Source organism: Capra hircus, chromosome 10, assembly GCF_001704415.2.
Source record: "Capra hircus breed San Clemente chromosome 10, ASM170441v1, whole genome shotgun sequence".
Lineage (NCBI taxonomy): Eukaryota > Metazoa > Chordata > Mammalia > Artiodactyla > Bovidae > Capra > Capra hircus.
This window is the reverse complement of record NC_030817.1, coordinates 76642398-76662075: the sequence shown is the minus strand read 5'-3', so window position 1 is coordinate 76662075 and position 19678 is coordinate 76642398. Positions and strand designations below refer to the sequence as shown.

The 19678-nt window shown below is 44.9% G+C and overlaps 1 protein-coding gene across 1 annotated transcript; it reads right to left on the bottom strand.

The window, feature by feature from the left end:
* On the bottom strand, positions 1778-14727 carry LOC102174398 (angiogenin-1). The gene is made up of 2 exons (XM_005685392.2): positions 14627-14727; positions 1778-2394 (listed from the first exon to the last, which is right to left on the bottom strand). The coding sequence occupies exon 2, from the start codon at positions 2374-2376 to the stop codon at positions 1930-1932; it is 447 nt and encodes a 148-aa protein (XP_005685449.1). The 5' UTR covers positions 2377-2394; positions 14627-14727; the 3' UTR covers positions 1778-1929.

Genomic DNA, 19678 nt, shown 5'->3' with positions numbered 1-19678 from the left:
TGGAAAATCCCATGGAGAGAGGAGCCTGGCCAGCTACAGTGCATAGGGTGGCAAAGAGTCAGATGTGACTGAACAATTAATACACGCCACCAGTGATTGGGATTCCCTGGTGGCCCAGAAGGTAAAGAGTTTGCCTGCAATGTGGGAGACCTGAGTTTAATCCAAGAGATGTGGGTTTGATCCCTGGGTTGGGATGATCCCCTGTAGTAGGAAATGACAACCCATTCCAGTATTCTTGCCTGGAAAATCCCATGGACAGAGGAGGAGCCTGGTGGGCTACAGTCCATAGGTTTGCAAAGAGTTGGACACGACTGAGTGACTTCGCTTTCACCAGTGATTGGAGAACCAGAAAAAAAAAATTTTTCAGATAGTCTATCAAACATTGTTAATATCTTGCTTCCTAAGGATTTTTTGATTTTTATAGTAAGACAAATTTTCCAATAAAGAGGTTTGGAAAATTCTTCTTCCTTCTTTGGAAAGAAATGACAATGTTTTCGCTTTTGAAATAGATGAACCAGTAACCTACTCTTCCATCCCTTCCTCCACAAATTGAATACTTGCAGTGAGGCTGGGCTCTGTGTGGCACCAAGACACCGGATTATAACCCAAGTATTGAGGAACCAGGGCTTTTGGTCCATTTCAGGGGATGTAGGCAGCAGGGGAGGCCACCATGGGGAATACTGTGACCATGATAGTTATTCATAAAATGGCAGAACTAGCGATGCATACGGAGAAGGCAATGGCACCCCACTCCAGCTCTCTTGCCTGGAAAATCCCATGGGTGGAGGAGCCTGGTGGGCTGCAGTCCATGGGGTTGTTAGGAGTCAGACACAACTGAGCGACTTCACTTTCACTTTTCACTTTCATGCATTGGAGAAGGAAATGGCAACCCACTCCAGTGTTCTTGCCTGGAGAATCCCAGGGACGGGGGAGCTTGGTGGGCTGCCATCTATGGGGTCGCACAGATTCTGACACAACTGAAGTGACTTAGCAGCAGCAGCAGCAGCAGCAGCAGCAATGCATAATTGTAGTTTATTAACTATTTTCTAAGTAAGATATCCAGGCATCTGTTGATGAAATTAGGTAACATTGAACTCATGGATTAATTAGCATATTTTACAGAGACTGTCTATTAACTTAAGCTTGTATTTATTTGGAAACATATCAAGTTGAAGAACAAGGGAAAAGCTTGAAATCTTTGTATGACCTCCTCAAGACCTCAGAGTTGCTAGATAACAGTTAATAAAATATTAAAGATAAAATAATGTAGTAATCAGTCTTTTATCTTTATATAAAATAATCATGAGAATATCTTGGGAGTTTTCCAGTCAAAACAATATCAAATTATTTTCTACTTAAGGTAAGAGGTGGCTACCCTGAATGGGTTTTGTTATTTATGCAGGATTACCAAATAATGTGTGGGTGGGTGTGTTTGTGTGTGTGTGTGTGAGAGAGAAAGAGGGAAAGAAAGTGTAATTAATCTGTTGATATTTAGTACTAAACTCTTCTTCCTAAGGCTTAACATTTGTGAAAATAATTATTAGGTGACAGCAAAAACAATTTGCTTCTCCTAAAAATTCTGGTTAGGGGCCTTAAGCCTTGGAATTTTCCCAACAATCTCTGTAAGATGAATTTAACATTTTTACCTTCACAGAAAAGTAAAGTCCACTCCTTGAATGCCTGATCAGGAACTGACTGACAAGAAGACAGGCATTGCTTTCCCATCCAACCCTTTCAATTGAACAGGGGAAATGGAGAAAGATCAATAGACCAAGGATCAGTGAGAAGACTCAGAGACATTTTTATTAATGAAGTATATTCTAAAGCAGAAAAAAAAAGGTCAGCAGCTCATTTTCTGGATTCCTAGCGATGAATGTTGCTGCGGTGTAAGGGGGAAATGCTATGAAGGAAGGCAGAGCCAGCTCTCGACTACTTGCGTGGAGGGACAAAGGACTCATCAAAGTGGACGGGCAAGCCCTTTTCACAGCCAATAACGATGACTCTGTAGTCTTTGGTGGCTTTGTAATGGCATGGAGGCCGGGTGGACCCTCCTTTATGCTTGCAAATGGTAACCTGGAAGGGAGACTTGCTTATTCTGAGATTGCCTCTGTAAGGTTTTCCATTCTTATCTTTACAGATGTCCTTGATGTCATTCTTGTTGCCATGAACAAAGGTGTTGATGTCTTTGCAAGGTTTGGTCAGGTGTCGTTTCTCCATCATCATTTCACAGTATTTGTTATCCCGGCCCTTTGGACTGCGATCATAGTGCTGGGTCAGGAAGTGTTTGTATCTGCGGTCATCTTTAGCCAGGGTCAGTGGGGTCAGACTCAGTCCCAGCATGAAGAGCAAAAACAGGGGGCTCAGGACCATCACCATCTCTTCCAACAAAGGCTCCTGCCAAGGGCAAAAGGAGATGTAATAGGGGCACAGAACAGAATTGCCAAACTGGGCTGAGAGGACAAGGATTTTTCTCTCTGGCAGGGTGTCATGAATAAGGTATCCTCTGTCACTGGATAAATTTTTTCCTTTTCCTTTCCTCAGTAGTCTCGTATGTCTTCTCAACTGATTCCTTTGGAACATCTATAAAAACATTTCCTGAATACAACTTCCAAGTACAACCACTGTTTCTTATCCTGGAGGATCACTGAGAATTTACCTTTATATCAGTTGTTGCAATTCAAAATCCACTCACATTCCTTAATTCATTTATTAACTAATTTAATACCAAGCACTACATAAGCCGCTGTTGGGTACCAGGCACTGTGCTGGGTCCCAGAACACCAAGACCATTAAGACACATCCAGTGCCTCGCTAATCCAGGATGTAGCACCCATGGGGAAAGGATGAGAGTGCCAATTCACTGTGAAGAGACAGTAAGGTGTACTCTGAGAGCTAAGAAGAAGGACCTTCAGGGAACCTTGAGCCCAGGGAAGGGCTATCAGAGAGGACTGGTGAAGACAGCATCCCCGAACAAGTCAACCCATCAGTTGACTGTGAGAAGGGAAGCGAGAGCAGTTTCACCCTGAGGTGAAAGTGAAAGTGAAGTCACTCAGTCGTGTCCGACTCCTTGTGACCCCATGGACTGTGACTGTAGCCCACCAGGCTCCTCCCTCCATGGGATTCTCCAGGCAAGAGTACTGGAGTGGGTTGCCATTTCCTTCTCCAGGGGATCTCCCCAACCCAGGGATTGAACCTGGCTCTCCTGCATTCCAGGCAGACGCTTCAACCTCTGAGCCACCAGGGAAGCCAAGTAAGCAGACCCAATTCCCCAAGAAGTAGGCTTCCCTGGTGGCTCAGTTAGTAAAGCGTCTGCCTGCAACGTAGGAGACCCAGGCTTGATCCCTGGGTTGGGAAGATCCCCTGGAGAAGGAAATGGCAACCCATTCTGGTATTCTCGCTTGGAGAATTCCATGGACAGAGGATATTGGTGGGCTACAGTTTATGGGGTCTCAAAGAGTTGGACATGACTGTGCGACTTTCACTTTCACTTTTTCATGATATCCTGGCAATCACACATGCAGCAAAATTCTTATAATGGGATGAAAGTTTGACCTTAAATTTATTCTTATATATACTATAATCTTTATGAACCCTAAATTGAAAGATAAATGATATAGTGTCATGGACATTAAATTATTAATTTTTATATTGTGCTTTTCTTGTGTGTAAGTCAGTAAACTTATTTTCGTATTAAATACTTTCACAGCTCTTAAAGAGGTCACCGGTTGTAGCACTAAGCCTGTCATGATGCTAAACAGTCCTGGGAGTACAATTGTGACTCTAGAAATATAAGAGCATTTGGGGTTCTGCAGTTTACATGGGGAGCCACATGACAGGCTGAGTGAAATGACCTCCCTTTCTAATCAGCATCTGGCATTGATCTTTATCTGTTTATCATGCTATAGACAAATTTGGTATATTGCCAAAAAATTACCAGATTATACACTAGAAATTATTTAATCATTCCTCAATATTGAAATAGTCCCTGAAAAGTTTTCCATTAAGCACATAACAGTATCATTTGTAATAGAATCAGCAAAAATAATTTGGGGAGGTTAGCAAGAAAGTGGCAGACGACTGGGAGAGTCACACCTAAACGAATGACAAGCCGTCCTACAGGGCCACTGCTCCACCACAGCCGCTGGGCTGCCTGCTCCCCACGCACCAAGCTCTTTACATTTCCAGGGTGTTGCAGTCTCCTGGGTGTGTATTTTCTTTCTACTTTTTGGGAAGATACTTTTCTCGAATTGTAATCAGTTAAGTCTCTTGCTCTGCAATGGATAAAATATTGCCTTTTAACATCAAAAGCAGTTGTAGAATGGCAGACTGTCAAGCGTGGAAGTATCCTTAATGGTCACACTGTGAACAGAGGCCGGAATCCCAGAGTTCAAAACTCTAGTAGAACCTGAGCTGGTTGTACCGAAAAGAGTCATTAGGTGGCAGCGAAATGTTGTCTCCCACGCTTAGAGGAACCGGTGGGTCCTTGTAGGAGTCAGTATTGTACAGGGGATATCGCTGATCACAGAAAGGCGTGTGAGCTGGCAGGCTCAGCAACAGTCTCTGTCCAAACACTTTATGCTTTAGACATATATTATTCACCTTGAATCATACTGCCTGCCTCACAGCAGATCCTCAGTAATAGATGTTTTAATGACTGATGCCATTTTCCTCTCCAGGTATAAACTTATCTATGAAATGAGAGTTGCTTGCTATGAAAGTTTGAAATTCCATGGCTCTCATTAAGCATAAGGGAGCCATTCTAGTTTCACTAGCAAAAGTCCAGTGAGCATGGAATTGTAAAGATAAGTTTGTATAGATTTAGTTGGTGTCACAGGCACCAGCTGAAAGAAAGAGATGTCAGGGTGATCTGAGCCCAGTCTCATTGGTGTGCATCATCCTTTAAGGTGCAGTGTGTAAGCCCAGCCCTCTTCTCCTCTAGTTAAGGTGCTGACCCTACCCCAGGGTTGGCTCCCTAAAAAGGCACTTGTTTGTTGGGAGGTTGTAGGTCCTCATGTTCCAGTCTGGGAAGGTACATCTTTATTTCTGACGTACAAAATTTGCACATTCATCCTGTAACAATTCAGCAAAATTTTGCTCAGGCTTATCGGAGAAGGGAATGGCACCGCACTCCAGTACTCTTGCCTAGAAAATCCCATGGACGGAGAAGCCTGGTGGGCTGCAGTCCATGGGGTCACGAACAGTCAGACACCACTGAGCGACTTCACTTTCAGTTTTCACTTTCACGCATTGGAGAAGGAAATGGCAACCAATTTCAGTGTTCTTGCCTGGAGAATCCCAGGGACGGGGGAGCCTGGTGGGCTGTCATTTCTGGGGTCAAACAGAGTCGGACACGACTGAAGCAACTTAGCAGCATTGCAATCTTAGGGGCTTCCCCAGTAGCTCAGCGGTAAAGAATCTGCCTGCAATGTAGTAGCCTCAGAAGACTGAGGTTAGATTCCTGGGTTGGGAAGATCCCCTGGAGGAGGGCAAGGCAACCCATTTCAGTATTCTTGCCTGGAGAATCCCATGGGCAGAGAAGCCAGAGGGGCTACAGTCCATGGGGTTGCAAAGAGTCTGACACGACTGAAGCGACTTAGCATGCATGTGTTCTAATCATGACTCCCTGAGACATACAGAAACCAAACCCTAGCAAACATGCACCATGGCCACCTATTTAACATCTGCTCCCCCACTCACACCTTTCACACTCATGTTTGCAGTTCTAAATTTCCCAAAAAGGAAGGTAAAATGGAATTGGGAAAAAACAAATAAGAGACAGAATATTTGTGGGAAGAAAACAAACAAGGACAGAATATTTATGGTACAGAATCTGCATAGGCCAAAAGTGCAGGGCCTCACATTTGGTCAAGGATTGTCAGACTCATTTAGGTCAGATCCTTCTAGACCCAAGCACATAATTGTCAGGTCCTTCTAGACCCAAGCACTTAATTGTCAGTGGAATTTGTTCCAAATGTTCTTTAGACTAACTTTATCCTGTGTCTCAAACCAATCCCTTGGTTTTTATAAAAATTAACATTCTCTTCCTCTCCCCACAGGCAATATTTTGTACTTAACAGATCCATCAAACTTTATGCACCGAAAAATTAGCTTGACATAGGATTATGAGTAACTACAGCCAGTGTACCTTCCTTTGAACTTTGGATGTGTTCCACTTACTTTGTTTTCAAAGAGCATCCAAGAACTTTTCTCTCCCTTTTTTTTTGTTGGCACTGTATGATTTGTGGGATCTTAGTTCCCTGACAAAGGAATGAACCCACATCCTTGGGGGTGAAAAGCAAAAACTCCTAAACACTTGGACTGACACGGAATTCCCCCAAAGCTTTCTAAAGGAAAGTAAATAGCAGGGAAGGAGATAAGACTGAGCACGCACCCATGCACATTCTAAGAAAACAGTGCTAGGACTTCCTGATGGTCCAGTGGCTAAGACTCCAAGCTCCCAATGCAGGGGCTGGGTTCCATCCCTGGTCAGGGAAGTAGATCCCTCATGCTACAGCTAACGATCCTACATGCGGCAACTAAAAAAAAAAAAAAAGATCTGCCATGCTGTAGCTAAAAACAAGGATGGATGATCTCCCATGCTAAGACCCAGTGCAGCCAAATAAATAATAAATATTAAAAAGGAAAGAAAGAAAACAGCTAAAACTATACTTCTGTTTTTCCTTGTTAAGCCGCATACACTGTCTGTGTCTGGGGTAGGGTGGGGTCTTCCAGATGCCCTTCAGCACCTGTCTCACCTTCTTTGGGGATTTTATCACAATTTAGGAATCTCTCCTTAACCTCCGCTTGCTCCCAGCTGCACTAGTTTTCTTTTAGTCCAAGAGTAGTGTCCTTGCATATAGAATATCCCCTAAAGAAATCTGTTTTCATTTTAGACTTTGGAACCTAATTCATTTTCTTCTGAATTCATGAGCTTGGTCCCAGAGGCTTTAAAAGGGTGGGGAAATAGGTTCATTGAGATGGATGGACATCTAGAAATAGCATATAAACAAACAAACATATATAAAATAATAGATTACCCAGATGGAAGAATCTTATAAAAATCTAGAAGTTTCCTTCCAACTGCAGAGGGGTTCCAACTGTTTGTTCCTGGAGACGGATTCCAGCTAAGTGAACCTGGAGGCCCCTCCCGGTTCTGATCATACAGTGATCAGATGGACAGGGTGGAGAGACTAGATCTGAAAATCCTCAGTCTTGTCAGAGACACACAAACCAAGGACACTACTCTTGGACAAAACATGGAGAGTCATTCCCCTCTTCCTTGGGCCCAATTGGGTCAAATATTAACTCAATTGAATGGACTAGAGATTTGTTCTAGGAGGCAAAACTTGATAAATGTGGCCTTTTGTCCCCAAGTTGGCTTTTTCTGACATCCCTGTATTGTTATTCCTGCCCAAGACAGGATTGAGGTTTTATTATTCCCATGCAATGATCTGGATCCCAAAGATGTTGTTTCTTGGGCAAGCTCCAAGAACTGCCTTGCAAAAGCCTGCAGAGAAGTTGGGGTCCCTCAGGAGGATGCTGCTCCACTGTACTTTCTGTTTACCCACAGAATTTGGTCTCATGAACAGGTTCTAAGTAGGTTTTATAGAACCAGGAAAACACTTCCAGAGAAGGTTATGTGACAGCTGTTAGCATCCTGCACCTGACCTCAACCTCCCAGCATTAACCTTCAGAAATACCCTTATCCTGGGCTTCTGTTTCCTTTCTTCTTTACCTGTCCACAAACGACTAACTGTGAGCACCCGATATTTTGTTGTAAAATTGTCTAACTCCACCATCAATGCAACACTGACTTGTATCCACTCACAAAACGGCTATGTTGCCTGCATAGAAAGTGGACCCAAGGGTACCAGGATCACTTTCAGATCCTATGGTTTCAAATATCAGGTAGTGTCAGGGGATGTTCAACTTTAAGGAATCCTCTATGTTGTTTCCTCCCTTTGTGTGCTGTTTCTCAAGGGCCCTCTGTTCCTTATCAGTTCCTGGAAAACAGGAGTGAGCAGAGCTGCACACAGTTCTCAGGACTGAGGTCATGGGACACGCATGCGTGGATTCCCTTCAGTGACCTTTTACTTTACTGTAAACAATTCAGTCATGTCCCTATTACCCAGAATATGGATTGTCTTCTGGCCCTGTGATGATTGTTATTCATCTGGTTTTGTTTTTGCTCAACTTTATTTTTGCTACTTAAAGCTTCCTTGTATGAAAATATATAAGTATATGCTGTTACAAATGAAGCACCCTTGTTTCCCTCGAGACTTGGGTCCCCCGCGTCCCTCTTCGTCGACTTCAGTCCCCAGGTCCTGGTCTGTAAAGACCATAACAGGTAGCATCAGGAGGCCAGCTGTCTCGCAGACCCCCAGCAACCACCTTCACTGGTATTGAATCTAGGGCACTACTATCTTGTTAAAAATTACCAACCTTCTCTTTTTGTCCACCCACCTCTACATTTTCAGTCTCCCTGTATTTTAGGCATTAGCTAAAGACATGCTACCTACCAGTAAAACAAATGCACTTGACATGATCATAATAATTACAGTAATCAGTGTTACCTTTCATTCTATGAAAAGCTCATATATTTAACCTTCACTAGAACTACGTGAGGCAGGTATTATGTAAGTCAGTTCTTCTTATGAGGAAACTCTGAAATCAAACAGCAGGGGAACCTTGACGGAAAGAATCCTTTCTCTTTTTTTTACCAATAACTTTTGCTTCGTCCAGTTTCTGCCTATAAAACCCTTCCACTGCAGGCTCCTCGGAGCACCTCTCTTATATACTAGATGAGATGCTGCCCCTTTCATCAATGATTCAACAAAACCAATAAAATCTTCAAATTTACTCAGTCGAATTTTGGTTTTTAACAGAACCAAAGAGAAGTAGCAGGATGTAGGGCCTCTACTGGCATCCAACAAGGTGTCCAAACACTCAATTTCCTCTTCTGAGCAAACACCCTGTTTGAGAGGAGCACCTATTTTAATTAATTGTGCATCACTTTTTAAATATAAACTGAAAAATTGAGTTTTGGAAAGTTTTCAACCATTACAAACCACACAGCTGGGACTGTACTGGAAGAGGATGCCAGATGAAGTTATATCAGGAAGGAGGAGAAGTTTGATGCCAGGGTATAAAACAGCAAACGATAGGCTAGCTCTGTTGTTTGGTGGCAATGCTCCCAGGGATATGAAGCTGAATCTTTCTTAGTTTACCATTCAGAGAACCCAAGAGCCCTTAAGAATATAGCCAAGGGTACTCTTCCTGTTGTATGTGAAACTAACCCCAAAACCTGGGTTATGCAAACCATTTTCCAGGACTGGTTTTTCCATCACTTTACCCTAGAGGTAGAGAAGTATTGCTTGGAGAAGGATATCCCACTCAACATTCATCTGCTGCTCAGCAGTGCTCCCAGACACCCCCTATTCATGGCTGACTTTCATCTCAACATCAAAGTAGTGCATCTGCCTCTGAATACTACATTGCTCATCCAACCTAAAGACTAGGGAGATATACTGACTTTCTGGAAATATTATTTATGTCATATTTTTCATCAAGCAGTAAAGGCAAGTGGCAAATCATGAACAACCTTGTGCCAATTTTGGAAGGACTATATCTACAAGGCCATAAAAAATTTTGACTTTGCTTGGCATGAGGTTCCAATGTTACTGAGAATGGGGTTTGCAAGCACCTTTGCCCACAGTTTGTTCACAATTCGTGGGTTTGAGGAGGTGAATGAAGAGTCCAAAGAGGTCTTCAGTGACTTAGTGACTCTCAGTGAGAAGCTGGACTTAGATCCGCAAGAGGATAATTTCACTGAACTCCGTGCTGTGCAACACAAGGAGGTTACTAATGAAGACCTGATGGGATTGGAGGCCCAGAGAAAGGACAAAGAGATACAAGAGGAAGAAGTAACTGAAGAACTGATGAGATTCATGACACGAGAAATGGCAAGGGGATTTTCTTTACTTGAGGAGGCACTGTTTGTTTTTGAGCCGCAGGACCAGAACATAGAAAGACACACAAAGCTTGAAGAAACTGTTCAGAATGCAATCCAGTGCTACTGTGTCATTTAAAATGAGAGGAGAAGGGCTCCTACCCAGACATCACTGGATCATTTTTACAAGAGGGTAGGTAGAATTGAAGCTCCAATACTTCGGCTACCTGATGCAAAAAGCTAACTCATTAGAAAAGACCCTGATGCTGGGAAAGATTGAAGGCAGGAGGAGAAGGGGACGACAGAAGACAAGATGGTTGGATGGCATCATTGACTCAATGGACATGAGTTTGAGCAAGCTCCAGGAGATGGTGAATGGCAGGGAAGCCTGGCATGCTGCAGTCCATGGGGTCGCAAAGAGTCGGACACGACTGATGGCTGAACAACAGGTAGAATTGAATCCAGCAAGGAACCAGAACTTGCGCCATCAATGCCAAGTATGAGTGAAACTGCGGCCTGCCCTCCATCTCCTATTGCTGATGATCCTTCAGCTGAACCACTCCCGCCTCCTCTCCCTCCTCTCGTTAGTGACTCTTCTCGTCTGTTCACTTGATGCCAGCCCCTATATGCCAGCTGTTGTACTGTACTACTCTACTTTTCAAGGTACTGTACTGTAAGATTAAAATTTCTTTATTTTTATATTAATTTGTGTGAAAAGTATTATAAACCTGTTATAGCATAGTACTACATAGCAGGTTGTGTCAGTTGCCTTTCTCAGCTAACTTTTCTGGACTAATGAAAAAGAGGGCTTACAAACATGCTCTCAGAATAGAACTCCTTCTTATGTAGGAGACTTACTTTATTTTGAAACTATGCCGATATCCTGTTCTTTATCAAACTATCAACTTATTCATTTGTTTATTGTATCAGTGTAGCCTCATGGTTTCTCACTTTTTTAGTTGTTTATAAAATCTGTTATTTTCATTATTATCTTGCTGCTCAAATTGTCACAGATTTGGCTATTGGGAGCCCCTTACACTGACTTCTGTGTCCTTTTGATGTTCCCATCATTGTTTGGGTATTTTCTTGCTTTCTGGTTAAAGATATTCTAGTCTCCTCTTCTGTGCTCCCTGTCCCAGCCCTGAGGGCAGCCATTTCTTCAGGGAGCCATTTCTCCAAGGCTCTTTTAAGGATAGTACATGGTATTTAAATAAAAGCCAAGTTCTGCCTAAAAGCTAATCATGCTTGTCACTCTTGGGATGTTGCTATTACCAGACTCTTTGAGTGAACACATCGAAGAGCTGTGTATACATAAATTTACACACATTGACAAAAGTTGAGGTTGCAGCAGAACCAAAAAAGCAGAGGGGGATTAAGGATTAGCCTTTCTGGAGAATGAAATTAATATTCAGGAAGCAAGAACACAAGCCAGATCAGATTGCAATGAGGGAAGGCATTGAGACTGTTAAATGCAAAGCTCGAAGCAGATCAGCCAGTAGGTCAAGAGGCTTAACCTAGTGACTCCTTAAAAGACTCCACTCAAGTAGGTGTGAGAGTTGTCTCCTAAACTCCATAAGGCTGACTCTCTCCATCTTAGATGCCTGCCTTGACTTCCCCACCCATGTGGCTTGTCTCTTGACTATATCCCTACCTGTGGAGAAAAAAGCAGTGTTGGACTGGTTGGAACTGTCCTAGTGATTAACACCAGGGAGAAAGCAGAAGATGGAAGATGGGTGACTCAAGAAATTTCTAAGCAAATGACTTTTTTCGAGACCTTGCTTCCTTGGTAGAACCAGCATGGGATGCCTTTTAAAGAGAGGGAGGGGTACTGTTTGGACTAGCAGCCTTCCTCCTAAACAGGTTGCCCTGTCTCCTCACCCTGTCTCCTTGCTCCTCACTCTAGCTGCTCTGATATAAGTGCTTCTGTTATTACCCCAGTATGAGTTCCCAGGCCCCTAACTCAACAGGTGGGGTGAGCAGCAAAGCCTTCTCCCACCACAGGGCACAGCAGAAAGAGGTAGAAGGGGGATATCCAAGGCTAGAGGAAGAAGGGGATGGTTTCACAATGAGAAGTTGAAGCCCTTTGGGGGGTCCATCCCCAGGGTCAGTTCCCCATGCACGGCACACCAGGCAACACTGTGTAGTGAGAACTCTGCCCTGGGGAGTTGGGGATCTGACACTGGCTTTTGCTTCTGCACCAAGACACAAGTGTCTGACCTTGGGTCCACCCTGACCCTCATTCTCCTCAGGTGTATAATGGGATGCCAGCAGGAAGGTTCTTTCCATTGCTTGTGTCTTGTCCATCCTTGAGTTCAAGGTAACTGTCTATATATTTTTTTTATAAATAGAAATGTTTTGCATGATATTCAAGAGACGTCTCCCAAGGCCTACATTTTATTTCTGTATTATCCCCAGTGCCACAGAGAAACTTGAAATTTTCTAAACACGCAGTGCTCTGCCATATGTGTGTAATGTCTCTGGCCTTTTTCTCTCTCTGAATTGCCTATCCTCTACCCCTAATTGGAGGGGAGGGGGACCCTATTTATGCTTAAAACTCTCTCCAAGGAAATCTTTGCTCTGGACCCTTCCCTGATTCCCTCGCACTCCACCCTTTTCTTCTTGTTGCTGCATAATGACTCCACCCTCACTTCTCCTGGAGTTCTTCTCAAGGTCTGGTTTATATTATGACTCTAGGGGTTGCACCTGTTGGGGAGAATTCTCAGCACTTGGGTCTCAATCATACTTCATGATTTACTTGCTTAGCTCTTCTCAGAAGACAGGTATCTGGCTCCAGGGGATAGTGCAGATTTGACGTCCCTAGATCCCTCAGGGGCCCTGCCCTCCTCTCTTACCAGCTGTTACCTTTCACACAGGCATTCTGGTCACAATTAATGACCCTGTGATAAGCCACAAGAAGAGCTGGCACAAGTGGCTATCCCTGATGTGAGGGTGGGGCCACTGGGGCTTGCTCTAGGGGGAAGAAGGGTCAGTGGTGGTAGGGGTTGGGCCTCCTAAAGTAGCTAAAGCCCAGAGACCACTGAACAACCCAGGCTGGTTAGGTAGTGAGGTCTTCTTCAATCAGGAACAGCAGACACCCGTCTTTCTTTTCTCAGATACCCTGGGCAATGTCTGACCTCATTTTAAGAAGACCCAGGACCGGGAACTGGAGTGGGAAAGGACATATGGAGGATGTGTGTGTCCTTGGGCTGAGGAAACAGTGATAATGTGGAGAGGCTGGGAGGTGGAAGCAGGAGATGGGGGCCCAGCTCTGTGTGCACCCAAGTCCAGACTATGGATTGCACCTGGCGGGTCACAGGGGAGTCAGAGCCACCCTCTGGGAAAGGGCAGCCTGTGCTCAGGTGTTGGAACCCCCCCTCCCCTTTTATCTTTTGAGTGCAACTTGTGTCTTGTTGGATCTTAGTTCCCTGACCAAGAATGGAACCTTGACTCTTGGCAGTGAAAGGACAGAGTCCTAACTACTGATCCACGAGGGAATTCTGGGAACCCCTTTCTTTCCCAGTTTGTGCTGCTGGGTGTATGAGGGTGGGATGGACAGGAAGAGACATGGGAAGTCCTGTAAAGTGGGGATCATCAACAGGGACCTGCACAGCCTCGAAAGCTTTTTACCTTTTTGCAGTTGATTTGTCTTGAGAGGTAAAGTGTTGGGGTGTCAGCAGGAGGTGGAAATTAGGAGAAGACTGAACAATGTTTCCCTGGGAAGGGGCTGCTCAGTAAAGGTTGATAAATGCATAGCTTTGTGACAGGCTTGATGGGCCACTTGGGCTGTTTGACTCCTAGGGAACTCCCAAATAACCTCCATCCATGGTGACCTCTGTCTCCATGGAGTTGGCTTCAGAGAACCCAAAACCGAGAGCCGCACTCCTGAAGAGGTGCCAGGAAAACTGCATAAGCTGGGAGAGGGGCAAGTGCCCTACCTGAGAGGAGAGTGTGGGGAGTGTGGGTGGGCCTGGCCACAGCCTCTCTAAGAGTTCCTTGGGGCCTGGAGCCCAGTGATGTGGTAAAGTAGTTCTAACCCTCCTGGGCTGCCTCTGAATTTAAGGGGATTTCAGGGGTTAATTTCCAAGCATTCTGTGAAGGGAACAAGTGTGCACTTCCCTTCACTTTCTCAGCTGGGCCTGGGATCAGCCAGTGCTGATGTGGCTTCATGAATAGACATTCAAGTCTTAATGAACACCTGCTTTTCTAACTGATCAGCATCTTCCTGCCCCTGTTTCCTTCCTCCCTCCTCATGTGTGTTTTCCCTCCTCTCCTCTCTGTGTGCCCACAACTGCCATGACCACACTCCCTAAACCTAGGGCTCTGTCCCTCTCACCTTGTAACCTTGTCCTTTTTCATTCATTCTGCCCCTCATGCCTCCCATTCCTTGCTCCATCTCTTCTCCCTCACATCGATCCTTCTGTGTCCCGGAGTCTCTGTGTCCCTATTTATTTCTCTGCATTTCATCCCTTCCATGACTCCATCCCCATCTCCTCCATAGCCTCATTTTGTGCCCCCAGCCCCTAGCATCTCTCTCCTCTCTCCCCCATGTGTCCTCATCCCTCCACATTTAGTCCCTCCTTTGTCCACCTTGTCACTCACCTGAGGGTACTCTTATCTGATCAGAACCCATACCTTCTCTGTCTTCTCTCCTTACCCATGTTCCACTGTAGGCCTCACCTTGTCAATGAGTCCTCCTGTTGCAATGCCAGCTCAGTGGGACACAGCTTCCCTCCACTGGGCTTCAGATCTCTGAAGGCCTCCTCTCACCATGAACTTCTTAAGAGCTGGCCTGGCCTGTGGTGCTTTTATTTGGGTGTGGGCTGGGGAGCAGCCCTGGATCAGGAAGTGAATCAGGTTCATGCCTTTCCACTTACATATTCCAAGTGAGTGGATACCTACGGAGCTAGTATGCCTGCCTAAACATCTTCAGCAATGAGGAAGCTTGAATCCTCACACTCAGAGAATAGATCTGGCCCTAGCCACAAGATTTTAACAAGTCTGATAAAACACCTGGCCTAAGTGTCTACCCTAAATGAGAATGGTCATTTATCATCTCCTATACACCCCTCTGGTTCTGATTCTGGGAAGAGCCATCACTGTGGTGATAAAGATTGCTTTTTTCTGACCTGGGATACAGATGCAATAACCTAGAAGGTTACTTTGGATGGCTTCCTGTCATCAAGAATGAGTGATGGGAGAGGGATGATGACACATGGCAGAGAGTGATGCGGCAGCTGAGTTGACTGTTGGAGATGCTGTGTTCATGTCTGGGAAGAGACATGCAGTCTGCTGAGACAAGCAAGGTTCCTTGCCTCATGGCCAGTGTGACTCCAGCCTTGCAGTATCCCAAGCCCTCCTTCTGTTACTCCAAGGCTGTTGGAAGAATGAGATCATATCATGCCACTCTTTTTTAAGCTGAAGTCAGTGGTTTCTGTTGAGCCCTGAAAATTTCCAACCTCAGGATCTCCACGCAATAGCTTGAGTCAACAGATCCACCCGGAGGAGTAAATTCTTCAGTGACTTGTCTGGAGAAGATGCTTACGTACAGCTGCTCTGTGTAGGATTACCAAGAACAAGAATGAATGACCATATGGAGGGTGGAAGGAATGGAAATTGCTATATATCTAGGCCTGGAAAAGTAGCTGATAAAAAGGAAGTCAGGAGCCCTGGACTCAAGGACAGATGTACAAATTTGATGACAAGCCACCTCTGTTCTATTCTGAGTGAAGTCCTGCAAAAGATTTGAACAGTTCTCAAGCAATCACTTGAATGCTGCTCCTGACCACAGTGTGCGAAGGGTTTTCCCTTCCTGTTCCTCACTGATTCCTGAGTGCAGCTCTGTGATGGAGGGAGAGTAGGGACTGTCATCGTTTGTCCCCTTTTCTATCAGTCAACATTTCCAGATTCTAGAGCCTGTGCCCCTTCCTGACCCAAATGTGAATGAGCCACTGTATTCTCATATCTCTCTATTTCCCACAAATCTCAGACACGAAGGAGGGGATACGCTTCTAGAGCAGAATGTAAGCGCATTAAAGAAGGGCACAACAGACACACAGAGCCTTGTGGGTAATTCTGCGAAGTTTATTGTGTCTGCACCGGGAGTTTCAGCAGGTGGTGCTCATGGTAAAGAACTTTCCTGCCAGTGCAGGAGCCTGTAAGAAACGTGGGTTCAATCCCCGAGAGGAAGGCATGGCAGCCCAGCCCAGTATTCTTGATGGGAAATCCCATGGACAGAGGAGCCTGGTGGGCTACAGTCCATAGGGTCACAAAAAGTTGGGCAGGACTGAAGTGGCTTAGCATGCATGTAGGGAGCTTCATTAAAAAAATTTTTTTTAATTTTTAATTGGAGGATAATTGATTTACAATATTGTATTGGTTTCTGTCATGTATCAGCATGAATCACCCAGCTGAGCCAAACTTAAGGGAGGCTGGGGGCTTGTGCCGTGAGGACTGATGCTGACAGCCAGGGTGGATGGTAGGACTGGACCATGGTTGTAACTGTGGGCCTTGGCCAATGAGCACAGCCCATAGTGCTGACCCAGAGCTTAGATGGTCTCCTGCAAGTGAACTAGAATTGGTGTTGTGGTATTGTCCTGTGATCTCGTGCAACAGTGAAGATCATGTGACCACAGGACAAGGTGACCACAGACTCTGTGTCTGTGTCTGACCATTGGGAAGTTCGTATAATGAATACAGTGCCTTTCCTATGAGACTGCAGGAGGTTACAGGCATTTGAACTGAGCGACTATGACAATTCATCCCAAGTAATGTAGGAAAGGTTACATTTTTGATGGTACAAATATGAACTACATGAGCAAGCACTGTGTGGAGAAAAGTACTTCATCCTTTGCATACCATCCTGTAACATCGCAGCATTGCATTGAGGGTCAGTTCAGTCCAGTTGCTCAATCATGTCCAACTCTTTGTGATCCCATGGACTGCAGCACGCCAGGCTTCCCTTCACCATCTCCTGGAGCTTGCTCAAACTCATGTCCATTGAGTCAGTGATGCCATCTAACTATCTCATCCTCTGGTGTCCCCTTCTCCTCCTGCCTTGAATCTTTCCCAACATTAGAGTCTTTTCTAATGAGTCAGTTCTTCGCATCAGGTGGCCAAAGTATTGGAGCTTCAATTTCAGCATCATTTTGTACATATACAAAATATATGTATACTACTACTACTAAGTCACTTCAGTCGTGTCCGACTCTGTGCGACCCCATAGACGGCAGCCCACCAAGCTCCCCCGTCCCTGGGATTCTCAAGGCAAGAACACTGGAGCGGGTTGCCATTTCCTTCTTCAATGTATGAAAGTGAAAAGCGAAAGTGAAGTTGCTCAGTTGTGTCCGACCCTCAGCGACTCCATGGACTGCAGCCTTCAGGCTCCTCCGCCCATGGGATTTTCCAGGCAAGAGTACTGGAGCGGGGTGCCATTGCCTTCTCCAAAATATATGTATATGTATAGCTGATTCATTTTGCTGTATAGTAGAAACTAGTACAACATTATAAAGCAACTATACTCCAATAAAAGTTAATTTAAAAAAAAGAGAAAGCAAGCCAGGAATCCTGCTGTATAGGAACCATGTTTCCTGTGAAAAGAGGGGTATATTCTGCCTCCCAGCAACTAATAACACACTCCCTCCTTGCTCACCCAGCAGGCTGTCACTGTGGTTCTAGCTCCTTTTCCCTCTGCTCCCCAAAGTCTGTCCTGTGTCCTGGGCACTAGCTTCAGCTCTAGAGCTCCTTGTCTTACCCAGTATCTCTGCTGTGACTCCCGTCACAGCAAACTGATCCAGCTAGTGGTCCTGGGGCTCAGGGGCAGCTGGTCTACCCCCATCCTTGGGACTGGAGATATAGAGCAGTCCCTGTGGGTGGGGCCAGCAGAAGCACGAGGGTTCTAAGACCTGAAGAAACCCGCAGACTGGCACAGGGCCCACTTATGCAATGAGCCTCTTTGTTTCATCAACTGCCAATCCGCATGTACTCAGGGACACACCACAGTTGCTTCTCTTGTAGCAAATCTAATTCCAGGTTCCTGTGCAGGGCACAGCTCTGCCACTGGATCTGGATTTCTTAAATGAAAAGTATCACTGGCTGCAGAATGGCCTTAGATTTTATAACTCAGCTTGGGGGAAACACACTGAAAGACTCAAGTACATAAAGGCAGGCTCAGTACACAGAGCAAATAGAGTTAGAGAGGTTTGTTTGCACAAGAGTAACCCAGGGCAATGGCACCCCACTCCAGTACTCTTGCCTGGAAAATCCCATGGACAGAGGAGTCTGGTGGGCTGCAGTCCATGGGGTCGCTGAGGGTCGAATATGACTGAGCGACTTCACTTTGACTTCTCACTTTCAGGCATTGGAGAAGGAAATGGCAACCCACTCCAATGTTCTTGCCTGGAGAATCCCAGGGAAGCAGAGCCTGGTGGGCTGCCATCTATGGGGTTGCATAGAGTCGGACACGACTGAAGCGACTTAGCAGCAACCCAGGTCTTCCTTCGCTTTAGTGATCATCCTGGTTCCCTCTCACGCCAGTGTTCTTTATCTCCTCACCTCCCTGTGCTGGAAACTTGAATTCTGAGATTCTCATTGCTCAAAATCTTATAAGTAATCCAAACAGTTTGTGATGCATAGATGAGTTTTTGTTATTGTTATTGTCATATTTTTAGGCTTTCCATGCATTAAATTCACTTTCTCTTGTTTTCACCCTGGCCTGCTTATTGCAATCACTTCCTGTGAAGTAGCGAAGTCTAAAAACACCCAGAGGAAAGTCTGTAAAATCTGTCAGGACTTTTCCACTGTGATATATTTTTTCTTTTTAATTTTGAAAAAAAAAAAAAAAAAGAATTTACACAACAGTTGAAAGGAGAGTCTATGAGCTGTTTTTTCTTGAACTAACTGAGACAGATGAAGATGGATGCCCACCACCTCCTTCCTGGGTTTCCCTCATAGCTCAGTTGGTAAAGAATCCACCTGCAATGTAGGAGAGCCCAGTTTGATTCCTGGGTTGGGAAGATCCCCTGGAGAAGGGAAAGGCTCTCACGCCAGTATTCTTGGACTTCCCTTGTGGCTCAGCTGGTAAAGAACTCACCCACAATGCAGAAGACCTGGGTTTGATTCCTGGGTTGGGAAGATCCCCTGGAGAAGGGAAAGGCAACCCACTCCAGTATTCTGGCCTGGAGAATTCCATGGACTATACAGTATGATAGAATCAGACACGACTGAGCGACTTTCACTTCACCTTCACCTCACCTCCTTCCTCTCCCTTCCACTTGCCAAATATAGCAATGTGTATTTTGTACAAACAAGGACATTCTCCTACTTCATCACGATCATCAAATAGCCATCAAAATCAGGAAATGATCCTTGATTCATGACTACCTCTAATCTTCAGAGGCACAGTCACATTTTGCCAATTTCCTCGATAGTGTCCTTCAGAGCAAAAAATTTCCATTTAGAATAATCTGCTGCTTTTAGTTGTATGTCTATTTTTCTTCAACTTGGAGCAATGCCTCAGTCTTTTCTTGACTCTGGTGATTTTGATAGTTATTTTGAAGCTATACCTCTCTATGTGGGTTTGTCTGGTGTATCCTCATGACTAAATTCAACATGTGTGTCTTTGATAGAAATGTCAAGGAATTGTTGCCCTGTTATTCGTATTGTACCTTGTTAGGTGGCACTTGACATTTAGACATTTGCCCTGTTAAATATGTGATTTGCTTTGATCATTTA